Raw genomic sequence first — 23961 nt, 5'->3', positions numbered from 1 at the left:
TTTAAGAATATTTTAGGCCCTCTGAGAGGGCGTAGAGGGCCCTGACGGTTCCCCACTGATTAGAATATACAATACCCCAAATACAATAATTTCTTCCACCAGTGACATTTGATATGACCACACATAGCGCTTCTTAAGTCATTCTTGACCCGTGACGTGAATACGTGAACGATGATTGTTCAGCACCAAAAGAATTTCCGTATTTATCGACCAAGACACGACATGAATGTATGCCGCTATAACTGCCTAATCTGATATATTGACCACTAGTGGAATATTGTGGTACATGGAATTAATTTAACAGTCAGTTTGCTTTGCTTCAAAAAAGACTAGTACACAGTTTGTGGACAAGTACCAACGTTTATATGCTTTTGAAATCAAAACCCATAAAAACTGAGCAAGTGATGAACAAATTTACTGTGGGCCCTATCAGTGCAAACTGAATCCCAGTCATATCTGGGGGACAGATTAAATCATTGGCATACTACAAGAGTACCAGGACAGGCTGCACTGATTTGGACCAAAGCACATCATGGAGGCTATCTGACAGAACGGAGTCAGGAGTGTATTTTAAGATCTTCACAAGGGATTGAGGAGCAACATAAGTGGTGTGTGTGTGTGTGTGTGTGTGTGTGTGTGTGTATGTTTAGAAGCACTTTCGGTGGACGATGGAGGGTCCAGCCTCTTCATACTCATCCTTGCTGATCCACATCTGCTGGAAGGTGGAGAGAGAGGCCAGGATGGAGCCTCCGATCCAGACGGAGTATTTACGCTCAGGAGGGGCGATCATCTGGGTAAAAACAAGAGCAATTTAAGCAGCCACACAGCCAGGGCCACACTGACACACTGTTTCTATTCTGAACTGCAGCAGCTGTCCTACAGCCCTACGTGAAGGCCATTTGGCCCTGTGACGGGCTGCCCACACAGCTGCCCGTTACCTTGATCTTCATGGTGCTGGGTGCCAAGGCTGTGATCTCCTTCTGCATCCTGTCGCCGATACCTGGGTACATGGTGGTGCCTCCGGAGAGAACGTTGTTGGCATATAGGTCCTTACGGATGTCGATGTCACATTTCATGATGCCGTTGTATGTGGTCTCGTGGATGCCTGCAGACTCCATACCTAAGAAGGGATTTAGAGGAGTGGACAGGTAGGACTATCAATGCACTTAAGCATCCAAGTTATAGTTTGTTGCTGCAATTAATGTTGCAATATGTTTAGTTCAAAAGCAAAAATCTTAAAAGCACATAAAAAGGCAGAAACAACATCTTTAGTTGATATCAGTCAAAGTCACTAAATATAATGGTCATTCTTCAAGACAGTTTGAACCCTGAACTATTCCATGTTTACTGGGTGACTGATATGTGGTTGACGATGTTCTGACCTATAAAGGAGGGTTGGAAGAGGGTCTCTGGGCAGCGGAAACGCTCGTTGCCAATAGTGATGACTTGGCCATCAGGTAGCTCGTAGGACTTCTCCAGTGAAGAGGAAGAGGCTGCGGTGGCCATCTCATTCTCAAAATCCAGAGCCACATAGCAAAGCTTCTCTTTAATGTCTCTCACAATCTCACGCTCGGCTGACAGAAAGAGACACAGCAGTGGGTCACGTGTGGGATCGTTCTCTTAGTGTTCAGCCAGGTCATGTGCGCACACACTTTCAGAATAGCACAAACACAGGCAGACACTCTAGCACATGTCTCTACACATTCCTCTGTAGCATGTGCACATGCAGTGCTTGCATGGTTCCACTAGGCTGTGCTATTAATACCAAGCCAATGAGCACACGTATGCAGCCCCACCACCCCACTGCTGGGTAGGGGATTAACATTTCTTAGCCACCTGCCCTGACCAACCTTCTCCTAACTTATTCCCATTCTGGTGAATGCTATGTCCACTATTTCTGGACTACACACACAGAGATACAAACACTACCAAAATAATCACAGGACATGGAAACATATTCCACTACATAACAAAAGCCCTAAGCCACACGTGTTTCTGTAGTCATGGGAGGCAGGGAGGGTGGTGGTGATTGAGGGAGTGAAAATTGCCTCACCGGTCGTTACGAAGCTGTAGCCTCTCTCTGTGAGGATCTTCATGAGGTAGTCGGTCAGATCTCGGCCCGCCAGATCCAGCCTCATGATGGCATGGGGCAGAGCGTAACCCTCATATACAGGCACATTGTGGGTGACACCATCACCAGCATCCAGCACTATACCTACATACATACATGCACACAGGAATAAACACTCAAAGAAAAGAATGTGAGCTCATAATTGGGCATTTGTGCATTATTATGTTTGGAAAAATCTGTGTGACTGTGAGTGAGTTTGTGTTGATTTTGGGTGGGTGGGTGTGTTCTTCGCACCAGTGGTTCGGCCAGAAGCATACAGGGACAGCACTGCCTGGATTGCCACGTACATAGCAGGGACATTAAAGGTCTCAAACATGATCTGCAGACAGTTGAAAAGACAATACTAAGCCACAATAGGTCTGATGTTATGACCACAGCATGAAAACAGCATCACACCAGTGAAAGCACAGTATAGTGAAATCAGAGGACTCAGTGATGAAGCCTGAATCCTCTGTTCACTGTTGAGGTTGATAATGCCTGCTGTTTACTGAAAATCCAGTTATTAAAACAGCTAGACCAGCATTGAGGAGTAGAATTAGAAAGAGCGTGTGCTTAGACTTATATTCAGGGTAAATGTGTTTGTTTAAGAGGGTCCATGCTGACCTGGGTCATCTTCTCCCTGTTGGCTTTGGGATTCAGAGGAGCCTCAGTCAGGAGAACCGGATGCTCCTCGGGGGCTACGCGCAGTTCATTGTAGAAGGTGTGATGCCAGATCTAAGCAAGGACGACACAAGTCACGAGTAAGAATCACATTTAAAAATCTGTGTAAAAAACCCAAAACGAGCCATCGGTGTTCATCTGCACATTGCTGGACCTTTTCCATGTCGTCCCAGTTGGTGATAATGCCGTGTTCAATGGGGTACTTCAGGGTTAGGATGCCTCTCTTGCTCTGGGCCTCGTCTCCTACGTAGCTGTCCTTTTGACCCATACCCACCATCACACCCTGAGACACAGGCACAGCAATGCACCCAGTCACTCCACATGTCAATGGCCAAAAAGTACCAGTGTGCATTTTTCCAGTATTAGCTATATATTTCAACCACCACATTTTTTTAAAAGAAATCTAAACTCATGTACTAAACACATTTTTTTCTATGTAATATCAACCAATATTTGCCAAGGTCTCCAACAACCATTCTTCTTGACTCCTTAGCAGGCCCCCATCTGTGTGGTCTCAGTCTGTAAACACCATACCTCAGTCTGAGCCCACATCCCAAAGAACACTTTGGGACTTGGAGTTAATGCCAGATGGCCTGAAGATATTACACACTGCTCTATTGTGGGCTTGTGTTACAGCTGCCCATAAAGACGCCAGTGAGAAAAGGCTGAAAATTCACAGTCTGAAAAGTAATTTGGCAAATGAGGAAAAATATCAGTTTAATATATGATCATTCTGAGCAGGGCCCAGCTATGTTAATGACATTTTTAAGAATCTCATATTCTCACATTTAACTAATTCCATGATGATGTGGAATCATAAGTGAACAGACCTGGTGGCGGGGTCTACCAACGATGGAGGGGAAGACCGCTCGAGGGGCGTCATCGCCGGCGAAGCCAGCCTTCACCAGGCCCGAGCCGTTATCACATACCAAAGCTGTAGTCTCTTCCTCATCACACATCTTCACTTACACAGCTGACCTGAGCAGACCTGAGCAGCACACGGCCCCAGGAATAATAAGCCATGTGCAGAGGAACTGAACACTTGCAAAGGAAACCCATACATATCCATATACTGTTCCCCCACAATCTACAAAATATAAGCAATAATATACGGCAAGTTTTATTTTGAAAGAGCCACAAGAATGAAGTATGTCTCAATAAAGCATACAAATAACAAAAAGAACATTATACATGTAATATTTTAAATTACATAAAAGGATAAATTAAGGATTAAGGAAAAACAAACAATTATATAAGGGGGTGTTATAATCCATAGATATTGTACATGCAGCAGTTACTCATGAATTCTTTCTTAAAACCATAAATATAAAATATTAGGCAACATGAAGATGACCTGAATCACCATGTCTGGTCAAAACATTTTACTGTTTCCCAAAGCATTTAGGAATGGACTGTAAGCAACACAATGGCACGGCCTGTCAGACCCAACGCATTGAGTTACAGCTAAATGTCTCACTATTCAGTGTTAGTATATCAACAGGGCCAACTCCAGAAATCTAGCACAGTGCTTATATCAGAGACGTACATCTCTATGGCCCCTCCACTGTGGTAACGCCAGAGTCTTGCTGCTAATGCCTTCCTGCTAATAGCCTGGACTCTGGAAGATTATTTGTGATTAATTCTAAAGCCATGGAGCAATTTTCTGGATCGTGTGGATTATAACAAGGCAGAGAGAGTGAGTCACCCAGTCACTTAGGGCTTCGAAAAGGTATTCCAAACAATTGATTTCTGAGTTAAGTATGAGTTCGCCTAACAACACAAGTTACATCACTCATGCTCTTAATTGAACAGGCAGGGCTTTCAACAGCTTTAATTGTTCAAGGCAGGAAAATTAAACTCAGCGAATACAGCAGGACTCACCCAGAGAGGAGTAGAGGCAGTCGTGCTTCTGCGCCCTTTAGCGAGTGGACGTGCTGGTCACCTGCCCAGCACACATATATACCCGCACCTTCACTGAAGCCATCTCCCTGTGTCCATCCCTCCCACAGATGTCTCCTCATACCCCAAGCCTTTTTTGGACACACCGTCTCTCTGCCCCTTGCTATGGAAGCGTTGGGAAGGTTTGGAATTCATTCCCACACAACAGGTTTGTCTGTGCAGACAATGACTGAGGTTAATATTAGACAGCAATTTATTATGCGTTTGATAGGGGATGGGGTAAGGTAGTGGGGTAGTTGGGGGCAGGACACTGGGCCCTGCATGACATCAGGACCTCAGGAACCCGCCCGACTCAGCGGTCAAACCTTGGACTCCCACTCAACTGATGTCGCGTCCCTTGCAGGACGCAGAGGGATGTGGTTCAGGAGAAACCAGCAGAGCCAATTACCAGGACAAGGTGAACACAGAGCAATGCAGGCAAGAGAACTGCCCCACCCCCACCACACACACACACACACACATGCTTGCTAACGTGGCTATAAATAAGCAAAGCCCAGTGGAGTTGGGATGGGAAAAGAATGGCCTCGTCTCCCTGGGCTCATGCTGTCAATCTCACCCAGCGAGGGGTGGAGGGCAGCGGGGCGTTCTGCCACAAAAGAAACTGTGAACTGCACTGCCTTCAAAGGAAATGTGTGGTAAGCGTGACTCCAACTAGGGCAAGAGTGAGCCTGTCATGACACAGAAACGTGGGAGTAGATGGAGACACTGTCAGCACGTGTGCACGGCAGGACGGACAGGGAGGACGTGAGAGTCCCTCACTCACTCCACACCAGCCCTGATCACATATATTGTAAAAGTGAACAGTGTAAAAGGAGTGTTATAAACAGCCATGCCGCTGAGGAGCACTACAGGGAAAGAAAATGCAGGAAGGTGACATGTTTTCAAATAATTTTATTAAAATTACTTTCTTGCTTTGACATAGTAACCACACATCCAGTCAAAAAACTGGGAACAAAAACAACTTCAAGGTATTGCACACACTTACTGTCCTACTGACTGAGGACAAACGCAGTTTGTCTCCAGTGTAAGGACTGTCCTCAAAAATAGATCCTATGTATAAAAGAGGACAATATTAATTCACGCTTTTATGTCCATAAAGTTCCATTCATCTCTGTATCAGAACATATTTACAGATGGGGAACACAGAAGCCAGGGTGCAGGTTCACTCTGTGCAACAGCATTAAATAGTAATTCAGTATGTAAACAATCAGAGAAGATCATAGTACATACAACCGCTATGAACTGGATATTATTTTACACCTTCTGAAGAATATGTACATACTGATGGTGTACCATGGAGCAGAGCTTTTCCAGCCTTGGGTTTGGAGCGGGTCTGCATTGCACGCGGCCATCACAAAGTCCTTAAGAACTTGTGTTTGAACAAGTTAGGCGTGTTGGAGTAAAGAAAACAGGAACAATGCAGGTTTCCTGGAGCAGGGCCGGAGGACTACCACTCATGCATACGCCATTTTTAAGCTTACAGAAACATACCACACATACACTCTTACACGATGTGCCCTAATACCCTTGGAGTTACACAGTAGTCCCTCTTTGGGAAAAAGTACCTGTCAGGCATGATACACAGCATTCTTCATTTTGTAGTGTCTGGAGATGCAAAGAGTCAGAAAAGTTTATGCTAAATCTGCAGTACCATTCATAACAGCTCAGTCTACATATGAGGGAAATTGCACAGTATTGAAGTAACTATGATAGAAATGCAAAGATATCAGGCACAAAATCAAAATACATTTTAGATCTCATATACCTAGTGCATTAAATATTTATTTAAATATCCCACTTCTATGGCATGATATGGCATAATTCTCCCATGTTAATTTGTAGTAAAACCAACCATCTTTATCACTCAGTCTCTCTTGGTTGGTCTCACACACACACACACACACACACACACACACACACACACACACACACACACACACACACACACACACACACACACACACACACACACACACACACACACACACACACACACACACACACACACACACACACACACACACACACAGCCCTCCTGAATTATTTGGAAATGTAATCTATAAATAAACAGTTCAGTGCATAACCTCATAAGCAGCAAAAATGATACAGACTCCTCGCTTGATGTGACATGTAAAATTCACTGGACACCTGAACATTTGTGTGTGTATTCACATAAGCATGTGTGTGTGTAGCAGCACAAACAACCCAGTGTGAAACACAGACACAGGGGTGTACACCGTGCAAACCTCCTCTGGACACATTCAGCCTTTGACAAACAGCCACGAGATGATGGATGCCAAACTACAGAGAATTACACTGTAATCTTGGGTGTTTGTTGTTGTTGAAGTCTCCTGTGGGTGGCCTGATCAGACCACTGTCCATCCTCCATCACACACAACCTGCTATATGCAGATGGAACATTCATCCAGAATTCAGTAACCATCAATTACTTAAGCTGATTACTTAAGTTGCACCAAGTCTATGGTAATTGCTACACAAAATAAAATTAACAGTTCACACTTCACTTTGATGACCCAGTGACCATTCTGATATGGAACAGACTTCATGCTATGGTCTGTGTGGTGAGCGAGAGCTGGTTGTCATTAGTTCTCTAGAGAGTGCCACTCAAACACATGAACACCAGTATGTGGAGAGAAAGCAGGTAGGTGAGGAACAGGTAGCGGGTCTTGGCCCTGGAGGTCAGCAGCTTGGAGCAGTACATGCTCCGCCCTCTCAACCAGCGCCTGCACGAGTGAACTCCCGTTTTCATCTGCAGAACACACACAGAGGAACAACTGTGGAAAAAGGCTTGCACAAGGTCACAGAGGGTGAGAAATGAACCTTCTGTGAGCATAAAGTGAGTTATAAGTGGACGAGCTGAAGGTTTCTCACAGCTTCAGGCCTAGCACTACTCGTGCTGTCCAGGTAGAACTAGGTCTTTCTGAGGGTTGAAGATCTGAGCGGGGAGCACTGTGGGATGAGGAGATGGGTAAGTTCATGCCTACCTTGCGCATGACCAAGTGCTGGTTGGGATCTAAAATCAGAGCTTCCCACTCCTCATCAGTCTCCAGCTGGATACTAAAATCTCTCTGAGAAGACCTGGAGGGACTGGGCTCCATACTGAGAGGGAGAGAGAGGCCAAGCGGCACACACCACAGCAAGTTAAAACGGACAGGTACCTATGAGGCAAAAGCATCACCACTAATGAAGCTTACAAAAGATTAGCAAACTCCACTGGAATTCGAATTCCACTCGAATTCTACTGGCCGATCTCCTTGTTTGTGGGGTCAACATATTGCAGGGCTTAGTAACACCTGCTGTAAAACCAAAGACGGAGCTCATTGAAGACTAGAAAGACTAGATAATGTGTGTCAGCAGAAAGAACACTAAATCCTGCACAGCTGGGCCTTTTACTAATGGAGACTGCTATATACCTCTTAGTCCTCTCCTTAGCCAATCCCAGCGCTTCTTCAGCCACCTCTCTCCTAGCTCTCTCGTCTTCTAGCCTATCATTGAGCAGAGACACATTCTGCTGGGCGGCGTCAAGTTGGAGCTCTGCCTCTGCCAGTCTTCGTCCAAGAAACAGAAAGCAAACAAAATATTCACATATAAACAAAAGAATTGAGATTTATGGACATTGCGATGTGCAAAAAAATGCATCAATGTTTTTCCTCATGAACTAACTGTTTGAATGACGGCCACCTGTTCCTGAGTTCTCTGATCTCCAGGCCATCCAGATCACTGCCAGCACTGCTCTTCTCCTGAGGAGCTCCAGGTGCAACCTCCTGATGTCCAGGTGCAACCTCCACATGCACAGAGTCCTGCTAACACAGCAATCACACTCCTACCAAGGCCAAACAATAGCCAATTCATATCCACTGTAAGGTCATTTCTAAACAATTCTAAACTTTCTTTAATCCAGTTTTCTCCCCATCTTTGATAGCTGATCGTATGCACAGCACTGTAGGATGAATGCTCTTGTGGAGAGCTTTAAAATTCCTGCTTCTATGCACTTACCCTAACCCAGTTAAGCAAGGAGAGACGACTTTAGCCATCCTCGCCACCTGGCAGCCTAGCTGTCAATCAAACTCTGAGACCAGTGATTGGATGCAACTACCACACCTGATCTCACCACCTGGGAGTCACAGTACAGCCAGTGCGTAGCAAGACGCATGCACAATCCAGTGGGTTTACCTGTGTGGGAGCGTGGCTGGTGTGGTGCTGGTTCTCTAGCCAGTAGCAGCGGTTCTGCAGGTCGTTGAGACTCAGCTGCGTGTCCCGGAGAGTCTGAGACACTGCCCTCAACTGAGCAGACACCGCCGCCTTCTCCTCTACCGTCTGCTGCAGCTGCAACGCACAAACCAAACGCACGGCAAACACGTCACCTCATTATACAGCAATAGTTTTGCGAACACGCAACACGGTTGTCAAGAATGGGATTTAAACAGTACTACAGCAATACTGTGTGTGGGTGTATGGCGAGGGAATACCCTGGTGTTGAGCTGCTGGAGGCTCAGATCTCGCTGCTGGATTTCCACTAGGCAGCGCTGTATGTGAGTCTGCAGTTGAACTCTCTCCGCCTGCATCTGCAGCAGTTGCTCTGAAGAAACGTCTTTGCCTAGAAGAGCTACCGATTCCTAGAGACATGCGCACACAATCAATACACTCTAAAGACTTCTAGATATTGCAGTTCTGTACCTGTAGAAGTGTCAAACGTGCCACGTTGCCATACCTTGGTGGCCTGTTTGAAGGCATGACACTCAGACTGCAGTTGACTCTTCTCAGACCTGAGGAGGCAGACAGTCTCTTTGACATCTGACACACTCTTGCTACTTCCATGAAACAATGCAACAACGTTTTCCTGGTGCTAGCATGTTCCAACAGTGCAGCTGGGCTGTCAGCAAACCAAGCCAAACACATGGCTTAAAACGTCCCCCGTCATTGTGCCACAGTCCCGCCTTAAAGCCGCTTCCCTCCTTGTTCAACCCAGTCCTCAGGGCCTACCTAAACATGGTCTCAAGCTATGAGGAACACTTTTTTTTTAATTCTGGGATGCACACAACACAATGAATGCAATTGGGTGTTAACAATAAAAAATAGAATGAAATAAATACACACACACAGGTTTTCAGAACCCCACAGGGACCACTAATAAAAAAAGTCAAATGTGCGGCTGACCACTGGCTCCACAACTGTATGAAGGCAGCAAAATGGAGAAAAGAACAGTCAGAGGACAACCGTGTCTATGAGGGTCACAAGCCTGTCTATGAGGGTCACAACCGTGTCTATGAGGGTCACAAGCCTGTCTATGAGGGTCACAACCGTGTCTATGAGGGTCACTGCAGGCATATCTGTCATGCCACATCTGTCACCAGCACTGCCAGATTTGCGTAGCTATTCAAGAGGAGCAGTATCACTCCCAGAAACACAACACCCATATAGACTTTTTCCCGCATCACACAGGGAAGCAGAACTTGTGGCCACTTTCTAAAAGCACTAGATTTTTTTGAAAGGTGTTGAGAAGAGTATAAACATACATTTGGCACCTCTAAAGATTAAACATATGATGAAAGCGCTGACAACTGATATCTCTAATGACATCAATTCTACTGAACAAGACTTACCTTAGCTCTGCCAGTTCTGACTGAAATCCAACCATTTCTCTCTCACACTGTAGCTGGTAAACTTGTGCTTGCTGGAGCGCCCTCTGTTGGTCATCACATTTATGCTTCAACTCCACCAGTTCTGTGTTCTGAGATCTCAAGTTCACAACTTCCTTAAACTGTAAAGTTGGGAGAAAGGTAGATGCACTTACAATCATCACCACCACCACCACAATTTCCACTATACAATTTATATGCTTTAAATCACACTTGAAATGAGGTTTTTAAACAAGAATTCCATGCTTGAGCATGTCAAAGCCAAGCAATGTGAAAGCACACCAACCAATTACCACATGCCATGAGCAGACGCCCACATGCCACAAACATTACTGAATCTATTCAGAGCCACAGCCTAAAACTCACCAGGCCATCCCTCTCAGTCTGAAGGGCATCAACACTGACGCTAAGGCTATTCGACTCTTCTGCTTTGATAGAAGCGAGTGTGTCGACACTCGACTGCTGCTGTCTGTACTCAAATTCCCTCTTGGCCTGTCTGAGCTCCTCCATCAGCCTGTCTCGGTCAGTCTGCAGACTGGCCATGGCTTTGGAGAAGGCGGTAACCTGCCTGTTTAAGGAGCCGTTCTCCAGTGAGACGTGTTTAAGCTCTGCTTCTTTTTCAGATATGGCTCTTGAGAGGTCATTCACCAGCCCCAACAACCGGGAGTGTGGGTCGGCGCTTTCCAGTGCCAAAAGTTTTTGGACCAAAACATTCCTCTCTGTGGTAAGAGCGGACATCTCTGACGTGGCATCATTAAGCTGTCTCTCAAATTTATTCATGGATGCTGTAGTTTCCCTGAGTTCTTCATCATACCTGCTTCGTAAAATCTTAAAATTGTCAATGAGCTGATCCCGGTCATTTTGGAGTGCTGCCATTGCTTTGCCAAGTGATTCATTTTGTGACTTCAGATTCTTGTTGTCACTTGTAGCCTCAGACAATTGCTGCTCAGTCTGCATCAAGTCCCTGGCCAAGTCCGCAACTCTCTGTTCCGCAGTCTCTCTCTCGTTTCTCATCAGGTCAACTTCACGATTAACAGCGTCCAGTTCTTTATTGTACTTCTCTTCAGCCTCTGCTAACTTGCTCTCTGACTGCTTCATCATTTCCTTCATACTCTTACTCAAGTCATCGGTAGCCACTTTTTGAGCAAACAATTTTTGCTGAAGTTCGTTACATTCAGCAGCCTTGGCTGCAACAGCCTTCTGCAGATCAGTGATCACTTTGCTCTCATTGGTCTCCAGTCTCTCCTTATGCAAAGCCAATATACTATCCTCAAGTTCTTGTACCTGAGACTGCAGTTTCAAATTGTGATCTTTTAAGGTTTTGATTTCCTCTCCTTCCTTCTCCACCTCTAGTAGGGTATCACGATGCTGCATTTCGACATTTCTTTTTTGGTTTTCAAGGTTTTTAATTGAATCCTGTTGCTTTTTGAGAAGGTCCTTCAGCTGGTTGTCTTTAAGAGACAAGACCTGATTTAAGTCCTCCCTGTATCTAATGAGCTGTGCTTTGAGCATGGCGTTCTCTGAATTGAGATCATCCATCTGATGGAGCAGGGTCTTGATCTCTTGTTTAATGCCTTTGGTTACGCCCAAGCTGGCCTCAGATAACTCCTCTCTGCCGTTGGCCCTGCTCCGTTTTATCTCCGACACCAAACGTTCCTTCTCAACTTGTAAAGAAACAAGTGAGTTGTGTAAAGTGTTCATATTTGTTGCTATCTGCTCCTTCTCCTGAGCAGATCTGTCAATTCTAGCCTGGAGACTTCTTACTTTGCTTTCCACAGTCCTCAATTCTCGCTCTGTGCTTTCAAGCTTGGCATAGAGGGCACTTAACCTGTCCTCATACCCTGCAACCTGAGAACGATGATTAACTTGCAGTTGCTCCAGGTAGCCAGACATTTGCCCATCTTTTGAGGACAACAGTGAAGATATCTCCCTATCTTTATTTTGGAGAAGAGATTTCAAGTGCAGCAAAATGCCTCCTTGTCTTTCTAAGTCAACTGAGAGCTTACTAGACTGAGAGTTGGCTGTGAGAAGCTGAGACTCGGTGTCTGCCAGCACCTTCTCCAGATGTTCAAGGCTGGATTGTAGTTGGGAGACTGAACATGTTTGTTCATTAAGTTGTTTGACAAGTGTGCTTTTATCACTCTCAAACTTCTCAATCATAGCACTCTGTTCTAATAACTGTTTACTAAGTATTTCAACCTTTTGTTCGAGCTCAGTATTGCTTGCACCCATTATAAAGAGCTGCCTCTGATGTGCTGCAGCTGCTACTGAATACTCACTCACTGTCCTCTCTAATTTCTTGTTGGCAATTTGCAGTTCATTTAATGCCCTGACTTTTCCCCTGATGTCCTCCAACAGCCGAGAAATAACAAAGCCTTGTTCAAGAAGCTGGCTGTCCTTGTTATGTAAGGCTTTTTGGAACACACCGTCCCAGTGCTTTGCAGCGTCTCTATTGTTCGGATCTACACTGAAAACAGCTAGTTTGGCTGAATATGTCTCTGCTTCTCTCTGAAGAGTTTTAACCTGCAAATCTCTGGATTCCAACTGCTTTTGTAATGATACTATAACTTCTGCTTCCCTCTCATTCGTCTCTTGTAAAGTGTTGATCTGTTTTTGTAACTCAGTTCGCTGTTCTTTGAGAATTGTTTGTTGTTGCTCAGACAGTTTTTCCACAGTTTTCTCCTTCTCCACTGACTCCAGCTCATATTGTTGTTGTCTTTTGGTCAGTTCTTGCTCAAGTCCATCTTTTTCAGAAGTTATTCTGGTCAATTCCTTTGTGGTTTCATTAAGGGCATTTTTGTGTGATTTTAATTCATTTTCAAGGTTCATGTTCTCTTTCTGCAAATTATTCACTGTTTTAGACATTTCTTTGAACTCTTCCTCCATTCTTTCCTGCTGCGTCTGAGAGTGTTTTAAGGATCTTTCGAGGGTCAATATCAGCTCCTGGTATTTTATACAGTCATGTTGCAAATGATTGATCTCTTGATGCTTCTCTTTCAACAACTCTTGAAGTTCCTTCTTCATATTTTTTGAGCCCTCAGTGCCTCTTTGGAGTGTTTTTAATCTGTCCTCAAATTCTTTCACTAGTTTTAGATGCTGTTCCTCCGTTTCCTGGCAAAGCTTTGCCTTCTCCTCCTTCACGTCTAGAAGTTTGGTTGAAATCTGCATATTTTGAGTTTGCAAGACATTTACAGCCTCCGTTAACTCATCAATTTTTTCAGAATTTTTGAGAAGAATGGTCTCTAAATATTCATTTTCATTTTTCACTTTATCAGATGTCTCTTGAACATTTTCAAGTTCCTCTTGCAACAGACATTTGTCATCTTCCAAAATCTTAACCCTTTCATTCAGATTTAGGGTTTCTTTTCCGTTTTCTTCAATCATACGTTGAAGCTCCATTATGGTTTTGTTCCTCTCACTTAGTTTAACTTTATAGTCACTTTCTGCTTGTTTCAATTTCTCAGCAAGATTGAACTTTTCCTGTTGAATTAACTCAACCAATTCAATCTGTGTAGCTAGATCTGCTTTTTGAGCCTCAATTTGTGATGTGAAGGTGTTATTTAAATTTAGGGCCTCATTTAATTTGACCTGCAAATTACTTTCAGTAGCTTTTGACTCCATGTGCCACTTCTCAAGGGAGAAGCTAGTTTCTTTTAGTTCCTTTGCCAAGTTCTGGTTATCCTGCTGAAGTTCACACATTTTCCCTCTGAGTTCCTCTGACGATTCTTGCAGGGACCTTATTTCACTCTCCAAATGATTATTCCTCAGTGTTAATTCATCAACAGTGTGTTTCTGTTGGTCATCAAATGAGATCAAGTCCATTCTGATCTTTGTATTTTCCTCTTCAAGCTCCTCAATCTTTTGTTGCTTTAACTTGGCAAACTTTCTCATCTTGTCTTTAATTTTGTCATTTTCTTTCTCTAATTCAGCAACTTGCTTTATAAGGTTATCCCTTTCTGATTCATACTTGTGAGCCTTTAAAACAGCTTGTTGTCTTTCACTCTTTGCCCCATCAAGAAGCTGTCTCATTTTATCCATTTCTGTGCTTACATTCTCATATGCTTGCAAAAGAGATTCATACTCCTGTTTCAAATCTGCATGCTTGGATTTCCATTCAGATAACTCCTCCGTCTGTGAGTCTTTCAGGGACTCCAGCTGGCACGAAAATGCTTGTTTCTGTTGGGTGATGTTCTCTATAGTGAGTTTAAGGCTTTCACAGGCTGCTGATAGGTTATGATTATCACTCAAAATTCGGTCCACATCTGCAGCAAGGTTCTGCTTCTCAACAGTTAAGGTAGATATGCTACTTTCCAGGTCAGTTCTCTGTCTTTTCAATTCAGAAATGATGCTTTTAAGTGGCATCATCTCAGTCTGTGTATGTTCATTCTGGGACATTATTTTCTGCAGTTGTTCTTTTATAGCCCAGTTCTCCTTCATCAGCTCTTTACGAGAAATTAAGGCAGCTTGAAGTTTCTTTGTCAGCTGATCTACAGATTTATTTTCTCTAACTTCTGACGGTTTTTGTTGAAGCTCACTAACTTCAATTCTCATTTTTTCCATTTCAACTTCATGGAGATGAATCTGTCTTTGTAGTTGTTGTTCTAGGGCAGTTATTAGCTCTTCCTTCTCAGTGAGTAGAGTCTGAAACTCAAACAGGCTATTATCACCCTCTTTTTGCTTACAGGTTAATTGAGATAATTCAGACTCACAATACTGTTTAGATGGCTCATGATCTGATGTGACTGTCTTATCTGTTAAGCTACTTTTTAAGATAAAACTTTCATTTTGTGATTCAAACTGCTTTACTTTTGACTCAAGAAGTGTAACTTCATGATTGGATTTTTCAAACTCCAATAAGCATCTTTCTTTTTCTTTTTGTAGTACTTCCACTTGCATCTTCAACTGATCAATTTCAAATTTTGACTCTTGCCGTTGGGAATGTTCCTGAGAAGCCTGTTGTTGAGTTACAGTTAACACATTCTGCAAAGCAAGTAATTCATCTGATTTCTGAGTGACCTCTGCTATTGCAGATGCTAACTCTGCTTTTACAAGGTTTATTTCTTCATTTTTCTCATTGATCTCATTAACAGCAGAATCAAGCTCTGACCGTATGCCAACTATTTGCTCAGCAAATTCTTTGGCTCTGGCTTCTACCTCAACAAGTAATTCGTCTTTTCGCATAATTTCAGAGGTTGTCTTTTCATAGTTATCTTTAAGAAGCTTCAACTCTTCAACAAGTAACGAGGTTGCTTTTGTTTCTTGTTCAGTTAAGCACATTCTTAAGTCTTGGATAGTTCTCTCTTTTTCCTCAATCTCTTCTTTTAGAGATATTGAATTCTGTAGGGCACTTTCTAGCTCTTGAACCTTAAAATCATAACTTAACTGGGCAGAATGGAGCTCTTGTGTTTGCTGGTTATACTGCTCTTGAAGAGCGTTGAAATTTTTCTTGATTTCACAAATCTCTTCAGTATATTTTTTCTCAGTCTCCTGAGATTTTTTAATAGTTTCTTTGCGGGCCAACAATGCTGCATGAGCTTTCTTATGAAGCATTGTTTTCTCTTGCTTTAACTTGGCAAACTCATTTTCTAATTCGCTAATACGATTTGATGTTTCACTTCTTACATTTTCATCTGTCATAATGAGATCACTTTTAAGTTGCTCCAATTTCACAATCATCTCTTGCTTTTCCTGTTCAAAAGCGGCATCTTTTTCTTTAATAATACGTTGGAGATGGTCTATTAAATTCCTTTGTTCATCTAGTTTCTGAAGAATGGAAGACAAATTTGTCTCCTGTTCATTTTGTCTATCTTGTAAACCATGAACATCTTCCTCCATTTGTACAATGTTTTTCTCTTTTTCTGACACGAGCAGAAGTAACTCTGTAATTCTACCATCTTTCTGTTCAAGTTGCTGACTAAGGTTAGAAACAGTTGCATCATGCTCTTTTGTAGCAGTGTTTCTTTGAGTCATTAATTCATCCAATTTCTCCTGCATGGCTGAAATTTCGACTCCATTTTTTACATTCTGTGCACATTGGTACTCGTGTTCCTCTATTTTCTTAAGCAATTCTTTTCTCACAATAAGTGCAGCATGGAGCTTTTTCCTAATGGCATCTTTATCTCTAGTTAATTTACTGATTTCTGATTTAAAATAATCATGGTCTTGGACCAAAGACTTGTTTTCCTTCTCCATATTTTCCTTTTCACTTTGACAGAGAGACAGACTTGCTCTTGCCTCCTCTAGCTGTGAAAACAGATTGGCGTTTTGTTCTTCATGTCTCATCCTTTCAGTGGACGCAGATGCAATTGTCTGAGTTATTGCAGCATCCTTCTCCTTCAACTGCTGGCTTAGTCCAGTCAACAGCTCTTTTTGCTGGCTGATCTGAATGCTCATACATCTGATCTGTTCATCTCTCATTCTAATTTCAGAAAGAAGTGCGTCATGATTTGCACTAGACTCTCTGAGTTTCTCAGTTTCTGTCTTGAGTTGTTCTTGGAGATTGTTTACACTTTCAGACAATAAAACAGTTTTTTCATAGTCATCCTTACTCCTCTGTTCATTTTCTAGACACTCGGCTTTCTTTTGTTCTAACTCTCTACTAATCTCATCTAATTCCTGTCTAAGGAAACTTGCTGCTGACTGACTGTCTTCTTGCAAATGTTCAATTGTGGTTTGCAGTGAGAACCTCTCTTCCTCTTCCTCAAAAGCCAATACTGATAAGGACTCCTGACTTTGTTCCAATTTCTTAAACTCTGTTTTCATATCATGTAAGGCTTGTCTCAATTCAAAATTCTCATGTTCTTTTGCCTGAACTGTGGATAAAATCTCCTCCAATTTGCTTCTACTTGCTAAAGCATCTAATTCTTTCTCCTTCAACTTTTCTGAGCCTTGTTTAATGGCCAATGTAGCATGTGCCAACTTCTCATTTAAATGATCTAGGTCCTGTTTCAGACCATGCATTTTACTATCTTTTGACATCAATTCATTCTCAATTTTTTGGAGCTGTTCAGCGAGGACAATCTTAGCCTGACTTTCCCTATCAAGAACTGACAGCCACTCTTTTTCAGATTCCTGAAGAGTTTGTTCAATTTTTTTAACTTTCGATTTCAATCCGGTGATTACATCATCTTTGGCACTAACCTGGGCCTGGAGTTGCTCCGTCTCTGCCTTTGTTTTCTCCATCACTTCATTCATGTTACTGGACTGCAGCTGACTTTGGAGTTGTAGTTGTTCTTGCATCCTCTGAATCTGGTAGCTGTAATTCTTACTCAGCTCCTCTTTTTCCAGGACCAGTTTGTTGACCTCCTCTTCCTTTAGAGATCTTTCATTGCTCACTTTATCTAGCTCCTGCTTGGTCAAATTAGTATCCTCTTGAAGCTTCTTGTACAACTCATTCAGTTGCTGCATCTCTGACACTACATGTTCTGTATGTTGTACCTGAGCAGTATACTGAGTATTAATAGCATGTAGTGCCAATTCCCTTTGCTCAAGCTTCTCAGTTAGAGAATCAACCTGGCCTGCGACTTGAAGATGCTGCGATTTTAATCTTTCAATTTCAACAGTTAAAGAGTCAGCATTAATTTTATGAACAGCTAATGCCTCATCTTTTTGAATGGAGACATTAGCATTCAATACTTGCAAATGTTGGATTTCATTCTGCAACAGCAACACCTCTTGTTTAAGAGTCATGATACTATTCTCTGCAGTGTGAATTTGTCCATCACGCTCAGTGACAGCCTGGTTGAGGTTCAGCATTTCTTCATTTTTTTTTGAGAGCAGATTCTTTGTCTCATGTAGTTCTTCTATTTGGGAGGCAAATTTATCTTGAAGATTGGTCAAGGCACTTTGCTTCTCTTCTATTGCTCTGGAAAGCTTGGTTGACTCCTCTTTGAGCTCCTGAATCTGGTCTTGCAGTTGGCACACCAAGTCTGCACTTTTCATGAATTGATGTTTGAACAAGGAAGTTTCATCAGCCTTCCTCTGAAGATCCTGAAGAGCTTTATTTTGGCCCACCACAATACTCCCACTTTCTTCCAGAGTGACTTTTAATCTTGTTATTTCTGCAGACTGGGCACTAAGGTTGGCATTCAAACCCGAAACTGAGTCATTGAGGTCAGTCAATTGTTGTGTCAAAGTTTTACACTCTAAATCTTTGGCTTTCAGCCTTTCATTTAAGCTGTTAATCTCTTCTGAGGATGTATTTCTAATGCCAAGAATGTCATGTTCTTTCTCAGTTAGTGATGCCCTGAGCTGTTCTGTCTCTGAAGACAATTTCTGTAGTTTAGAATTGAGTTGTAAAACTGTGTCTTCAAGTTTGCCTGCACTAGTCTTTATGCTCAGACACCTATCCACTTCCTCCTTTAAAAGAGCATCTTTTTCAGCTAACAAACCAGACAGACAGTCATTCTTTTCAAGTAATATCTGCAAATCTCCGTGTAATTTAGAGATAACATCCATGTCAGAGTTGATGTGAGCTTTAGATGCTTCCAATTCAGCCATGGTTTTTTCAGTGAGCAGAGTGAGCTCTTGATCTTTCTTAAGTATCACAGCATCCTTCTCCTGTATCATTCTTTGTAAGTTCTGAGCCTCTCTTTGTAGCTCAGTAACAGCTTTCATATTCTGGCTGATCTGATCTTCACTCTCAGTTGATTTGACCTGTAACTGATTCAAGAACGTCTCCTGTTGCCTGAAAGATTCTTCCCTTTGCTGCAACTCCAGCTGTAATATTTCTGTTTTGGAGCTCTCAGCTGCTAGCTGTTGTGTCAGAGAAGCGATCTGTACATCTCTGTTGGACAACTGACTATGAAGGGCAGCCTCCTCTTTCAATCTTTGAGATATTTCTGTCACAGAAATTTGGAGTTCAGCTTTTATTTGATCATTTTTCTCATTTAGTACCTGAATATTACCTTCAATATTTGTTACCTCAGCTTGTTTCAGAGCAAGTTCCTCTCTCAGTATAGATTTTTCTGCTAAGCTACACTCTAAAGAACTTTTTAGATCTGCAATCTCTGTCTTGAGCTTTACAGTGTTTCCATTCAAGTCATCCAACTCGCTCGTAAGTAAAACAAGAGACTCGTTGCTTTTGTTAAGTGCAACAGTGTGATTGTGGCATTCCAGAAGCTTCTGCTCCAGAGCACTTTCTTTTTCCTTCAAAAGCGTACACAATGTTGAACATTCCCCTTTCAGCGTCTCATTCTCAGTCTGGAGGCTTGTATAAAGCGCTCTCTGATTATCAAGTTCACCTTGCAAGGACATACAGTCCTTTGACTGCTGCTGTAGGACAGTGTCTTTCTCCATAAGTCCTGATTTAAGAGCACTACTCTGCTCCTGAAGTAGTGAGAGTGTTTCTTGCAGCTGAGCAAGCTGGTTCTGATACCCCTCAATCTGTTTGTGTTGTTCTGCAATGAAGTGCTCTTTCTCAGCAATGCTGCTAATGAACTGAGAATTTGAGGTCTCCACTTGTTCCTTTAAATGTGTCACTGCCTTCTCACTCTCCTTCAGTCGTTTTGAGAGAGAAGCACATTCATTGTTTTTTTCAAGTAAACTTTCTGCAGAACACTGTTGGTTCTGCTCAATTGTTTTGCTGAGCTCTTCTGACCTTAAAGTCAACTCTTCTTTGTCTTTAAGCAAGCACTCTATAATTTTACGATTTTCAGCACGCTGCATCTCAAGCCCAGATACTTTGTTATGTAACGAGTTTCCTTCTGCTGTTAGGTCTGACAATGATTTAACAATGTCAGTGTTTTCTGTTTGAAGACAGCCATTTTGTTCAATAAGACCAGCGATTTGAGAAGCAAGTTTTTCATTATTTTCCTTTGCTATTGCTAATTCCTTCTCCTTATTTTCATACATAGCTCGTAACTGCTGGTTTTGCCCACTCAGTGCCTGCACATGGTTATGAAGTCCAACAATATCAGTGTGTCTCTGAGTCATTTCATCTGTAAGTCTGTTGTTATTGGTTTCCAGGTCTGCCAAAGACTTTTTTATGTCAGTATTTTCAGTCTCCAGCCTCACATTAAGCTCATTCATACTCCCCAGCTGACTACTGAGAGAAGCAACAGATTCATTCCTCTTATTCAATTCATCCATGTGCGCTTGACACTCACAAGTCTTCTCTTGGAGGGCTCTTTCTTTTTCTTGAAGGCTCTGACTAAGTTGTGTACATTCTCCACTGAGTGAGTCACACTCGCTTTGAAGCTTGGAGAGAGTAACTTTTTGCTGTGCAAGTTCACCCTGTAATAAAGTGAGCTGAGACACTTGGTCTTGCAAAAGGGTATTTTTCTCCTGTAGTCCTGATTTCAAAGTAGCATCGTGTTCCTGAAGTAGAGTCACAGTCTCTTGGAGTTGCATAATTTGTTTCTGTTGGGCATCGATTTGTGCAGTTTTCTCACCTACAGATTCTTCGACCTCCGATATTCTACATTTGAATATGTCCACCTGAGAGTTTAAGGCCTCATTTTGGTTTTGTAAACGACTGACCACTTCTTCACTATTCTCTAACAGCTTACTGAGATGGCTACACTCACTTGTCTTTTCCAAAAGGGACTTTTGGTTTTGCTCAAGAGTCTTAAGTTCTGAGGTTCTAACATCTAGCTCTTCTTTATCTTTATTTAATTCCTCTATTATTTTGCAGTTTTCTACATGCTTAATTTCAAGGTCAGAAATTTTTCTCAACAATGACTCTTTTTCCTCAGAAATTTGTATTACGGACTGAACCTTAATCTCAATTTCTTGTTTAAGATTGTGATTCTCATTAGTGGTGGTCTTCACTTGCGACTGTAAATTGATGATCTCATTTTGCATGACATCTATGTTTTTTTGAACATCAAACAATTGCTGTTTTTGAATCTTAAGTTCCTCAGAATTCTTCTTCAAAGATTTTTGAAGCGTTACGTTTTCATTTTTCATTGATTCTAAATACACTTCTAATTTTGAAATGCTCTCAGTTTTTTCAGCCAGTTCTTTTTCTAGATGTTCCTTACAGTCATCCCTTGCCTTGAGTACTGTATTTAGTGTCTGTATTTCTCTGTCTGCTTTTTCCTGAGCATTCTGAAGTCTTTGTTCTAGTGATGATATGGTCTCCTGCTTCTTGTTGACCTGTTCTTGGCATTCCAATTGTAACTGACTGGATAGAGCTTGATGCTCACAATTATATTTTGTGACCTCTGCCAGCAATTTGTTACGTTCCTCTTTGAGTGACTTCAGTTCTTTTTCATAAGTTTGCTCCCTGTCTAATATCTGTTCTTTGAGCTTCTCATTTGAATGTTTGGTCTCCGTGAGCTGTGCGAGAACATCCTCAGACTCGCTGAGTTTTTGAGTAGCTGTGAGAACTTGCTCCTTTAATGATGAAATCTGAGCTTCACATTCTGAAAGGTGACTGCGCTGATTCATATTCAACTTCTGCATTTCCATTTGGAGATCTTGCATAGTCATTTTATCTTCTTTCAACTGTTTTTCCAGTTCTTTAATTTCAGCTACTTTTGACTCCTTCACATTTCTAGCTTCATTTAGGTCACATTCTGTAGCTTTCAGTTTCTCCATTAGCTCTGCTATCTTTGCATGAAGGGTCTGCTGATCAGAAGACTGGGATTCTCTAATGATTTGTGCTTCCTGTTCTGCTTTAGCCAGGGTGCTCTCAATGCGTACAAGGTCCTCCTGTTTATGTTTAATCTCCTGTTTAAGTTCATGGATTTGCTCTGCATACTCTGCCATATTTCCAGACAGAGCACAAATTTCCTTGTCCTTGTCTGTGATAACATCTTTAAGATTATCAATCTCTCGTTCACAGCGTTGGAGCTCCTGAATAAGTTGCGCTCTTTCTTCTAAATGTGTAGTGTTTAGTTTGTCCAGCTCATCATTTGTCTGATCCAAATCACTCTGCAGTGATTCTATTGTGGCTTCTTGTTTCTGCATCTGGAAAGTTACAATAATCAAATTACTATCAGCGTAACTAACAGACTGTTGATCAAAAGAAATATAAGCAAGACTGAATTCTGTTTTATTAAACAGGGACACACAGTCAAGAATATGTTTCTCTGGCATTAAGCCGGGCATATAATATTCAGATTTTGGAAATCATGATCTCTGGTGTCAACTAAAATCAATTAAATCAGTCAAGGCCATCATGCATGGCCAAGGGTCACAATCAGTCCGAATGACATGCTGTAATGTGGGTGCTAACAACATATATGAAACATGACCCCTTCAGATAGTTGTTTATCAATGATGAGGCTTCCATTTAAGCATTTTAACTGGATTGGTGATATTATTCTTTAACCTGAAATTCCAATATTAATGTTACTGTATATAATTAAGGGCATATACCACATGGGGTTTTCTAATATATTGAATAATTATGACTCCAATAATGGCTAAACTTCACTAGTTATACTTGTTTCTTAAGGCAAAGTTTCCAGAAATATCCAAGTCAATCTATATATTAAATCACTCCAATTTTTCAAGATGACTAACATAATTCTTATTTTATAATGCATATGTTGATAGTCGGTTGATAGTGGAATCTCAGTTACAAGAGGAACAATGTGGGTTCCGTCATGGTCGTGGAACACTGGACCAGCTTTTCACCTTTGTGAGGGTCCTAGAGGATGCACGGGAGTTTGCTCAACCAGTCCACATGTGTTTTGTGGATTTGGAGAAGACATTCGACTGTGTCCCTCAGGGATTCCTCTGGGGGGACTGCTATGGGAGTATAGGGTACTGGGTCTGCTGCTACGGGAGTATACGGTACTGGGCACACTGCTATGGGAGTATATGGTACGGGGCCCACTGCTCCGGGAGTATATGGTACGGGGCCCACTGCTCCGGGAGTATAGGGTACGGGGCCCACTGCTATGGGCTATCCAATCCCTGTACAAACGGAGCAGGAGCTTGGTTCGCATGGCCGGCAGTAAGTCAGACTAGTTCCCGTGGGAGTTGGACTCCGCAAGGACTGCCCTTTGTCACCGATTCTGTTCATAACTTTTATGGACAGAATTTCTCGGTGTAGCCAAGTGGCGGAGGGGGATCAGTTTGGTGGCCTTAGGATTCCACATCTCTTTTTTGCAGATGATGTGGTCCTGTTGGCATCATCAGACCAGGACCGCAGCCGAGTGCGAGACGGCCGGGATGAGAATCAGCACCTCTAAAACTGAGACCATGTAACTCAATCGGACAAGGGTGGAGTTCCCTCTCTGGGTTGGGAATGAGTACTTGCCTCAAGTGGAGGAGTTCAAGTATCTCGGGTTCTTGTTCACAAGTGAGGGAAGGATGGAGATTGACAGGTGGATCGGAGCTGTGGCTGCAGTATTGCGGACGCTGTACCAGACCATTGTGGTGAAGAGAGAACTGAGCCAAAAGGCAAAGCTCTCGATTTACTGGTCAATCCATGTTCCGACTCTCACCTATGGTCATGAACTGTGGGTAGTGACCGAAAGAATGAGATTGCAAATACAAGTGGCCGAAATGAGCACGGTCATCCATTCGAGGCTTAGAGTAGAGTCGCTGCACCTCCACGTAGAGAGGAGCCAGTTGAGGTGGTTTGGGCTTCCGGTC

At 42.5% G+C, this 23961-nt stretch overlaps 2 protein-coding genes across 6 annotated transcripts in view; both read right to left on the bottom strand.

Annotated features, from left to right (window-relative positions):
* Nucleotides 1-340: 340 nt before the first annotated feature.
* On the bottom strand, nucleotides 341-4824 carry LOC143490435 (actin, alpha cardiac muscle 1-like). The gene is made up of 9 exons (XM_076989124.1): nucleotides 4673-4824; nucleotides 3622-3779; nucleotides 2946-3074; nucleotides 2735-2845; nucleotides 2366-2450; nucleotides 2054-2215; nucleotides 1383-1574; nucleotides 939-1120; nucleotides 341-790 (listed from the first exon to the last, which is right to left on the bottom strand). The coding sequence occupies exons 2-9, from the start codon at nucleotides 3748-3750 to the stop codon at nucleotides 647-649; spliced, it is 1134 nt and encodes a 377-aa protein (XP_076845239.1). The 5' UTR covers nucleotides 3751-3779; nucleotides 4673-4824; the 3' UTR covers nucleotides 341-646.
* A 797-nt stretch (nucleotides 4825-5621) lies between these two features.
* The window catches only part of LOC143490391 (uncharacterized), a 37337-nt gene continuing 18997 nt past the window's right edge, over nucleotides 5622-23961 (bottom strand). For 3 of the 5 annotated variants that reach the window (XM_076989107.1, XM_076989122.1, XM_076989117.1), the window contains exons 21-29: nucleotides 17551-22323; nucleotides 10375-10532; nucleotides 9483-9537; nucleotides 9241-9387; nucleotides 8945-9097; nucleotides 8453-8574; nucleotides 8185-8319; nucleotides 7756-7870; nucleotides 5622-7520 (exon numbers count right to left, since the gene is read on the bottom strand). In XM_076989107.1, the coding sequence (XP_076845222.1) occupies nucleotides 7362-7520; nucleotides 7756-7870; nucleotides 8185-8319; nucleotides 8453-8574; nucleotides 8945-9097; nucleotides 9241-9387; nucleotides 9483-9537; nucleotides 10375-10532; nucleotides 17551-22323 (5817 nt within the window). In that variant the 3' untranslated portion in view covers nucleotides 5622-7361. The other 2 variants (XM_076989121.1, XM_076989123.1) reach the window with 2 other exon arrangements.

The sequence above is a fragment of the Brachyhypopomus gauderio genome, chromosome 2 (genome assembly GCF_052324685.1).
Source record: "Brachyhypopomus gauderio isolate BG-103 chromosome 2, BGAUD_0.2, whole genome shotgun sequence".
Taxonomy (NCBI): Eukaryota; Metazoa; Chordata; class Actinopteri; order Gymnotiformes; family Hypopomidae; genus Brachyhypopomus; species Brachyhypopomus gauderio.
Note: the sequence above shows the minus strand (reverse complement) of the source record. Positions and strands in the feature narration are given on the sequence as shown.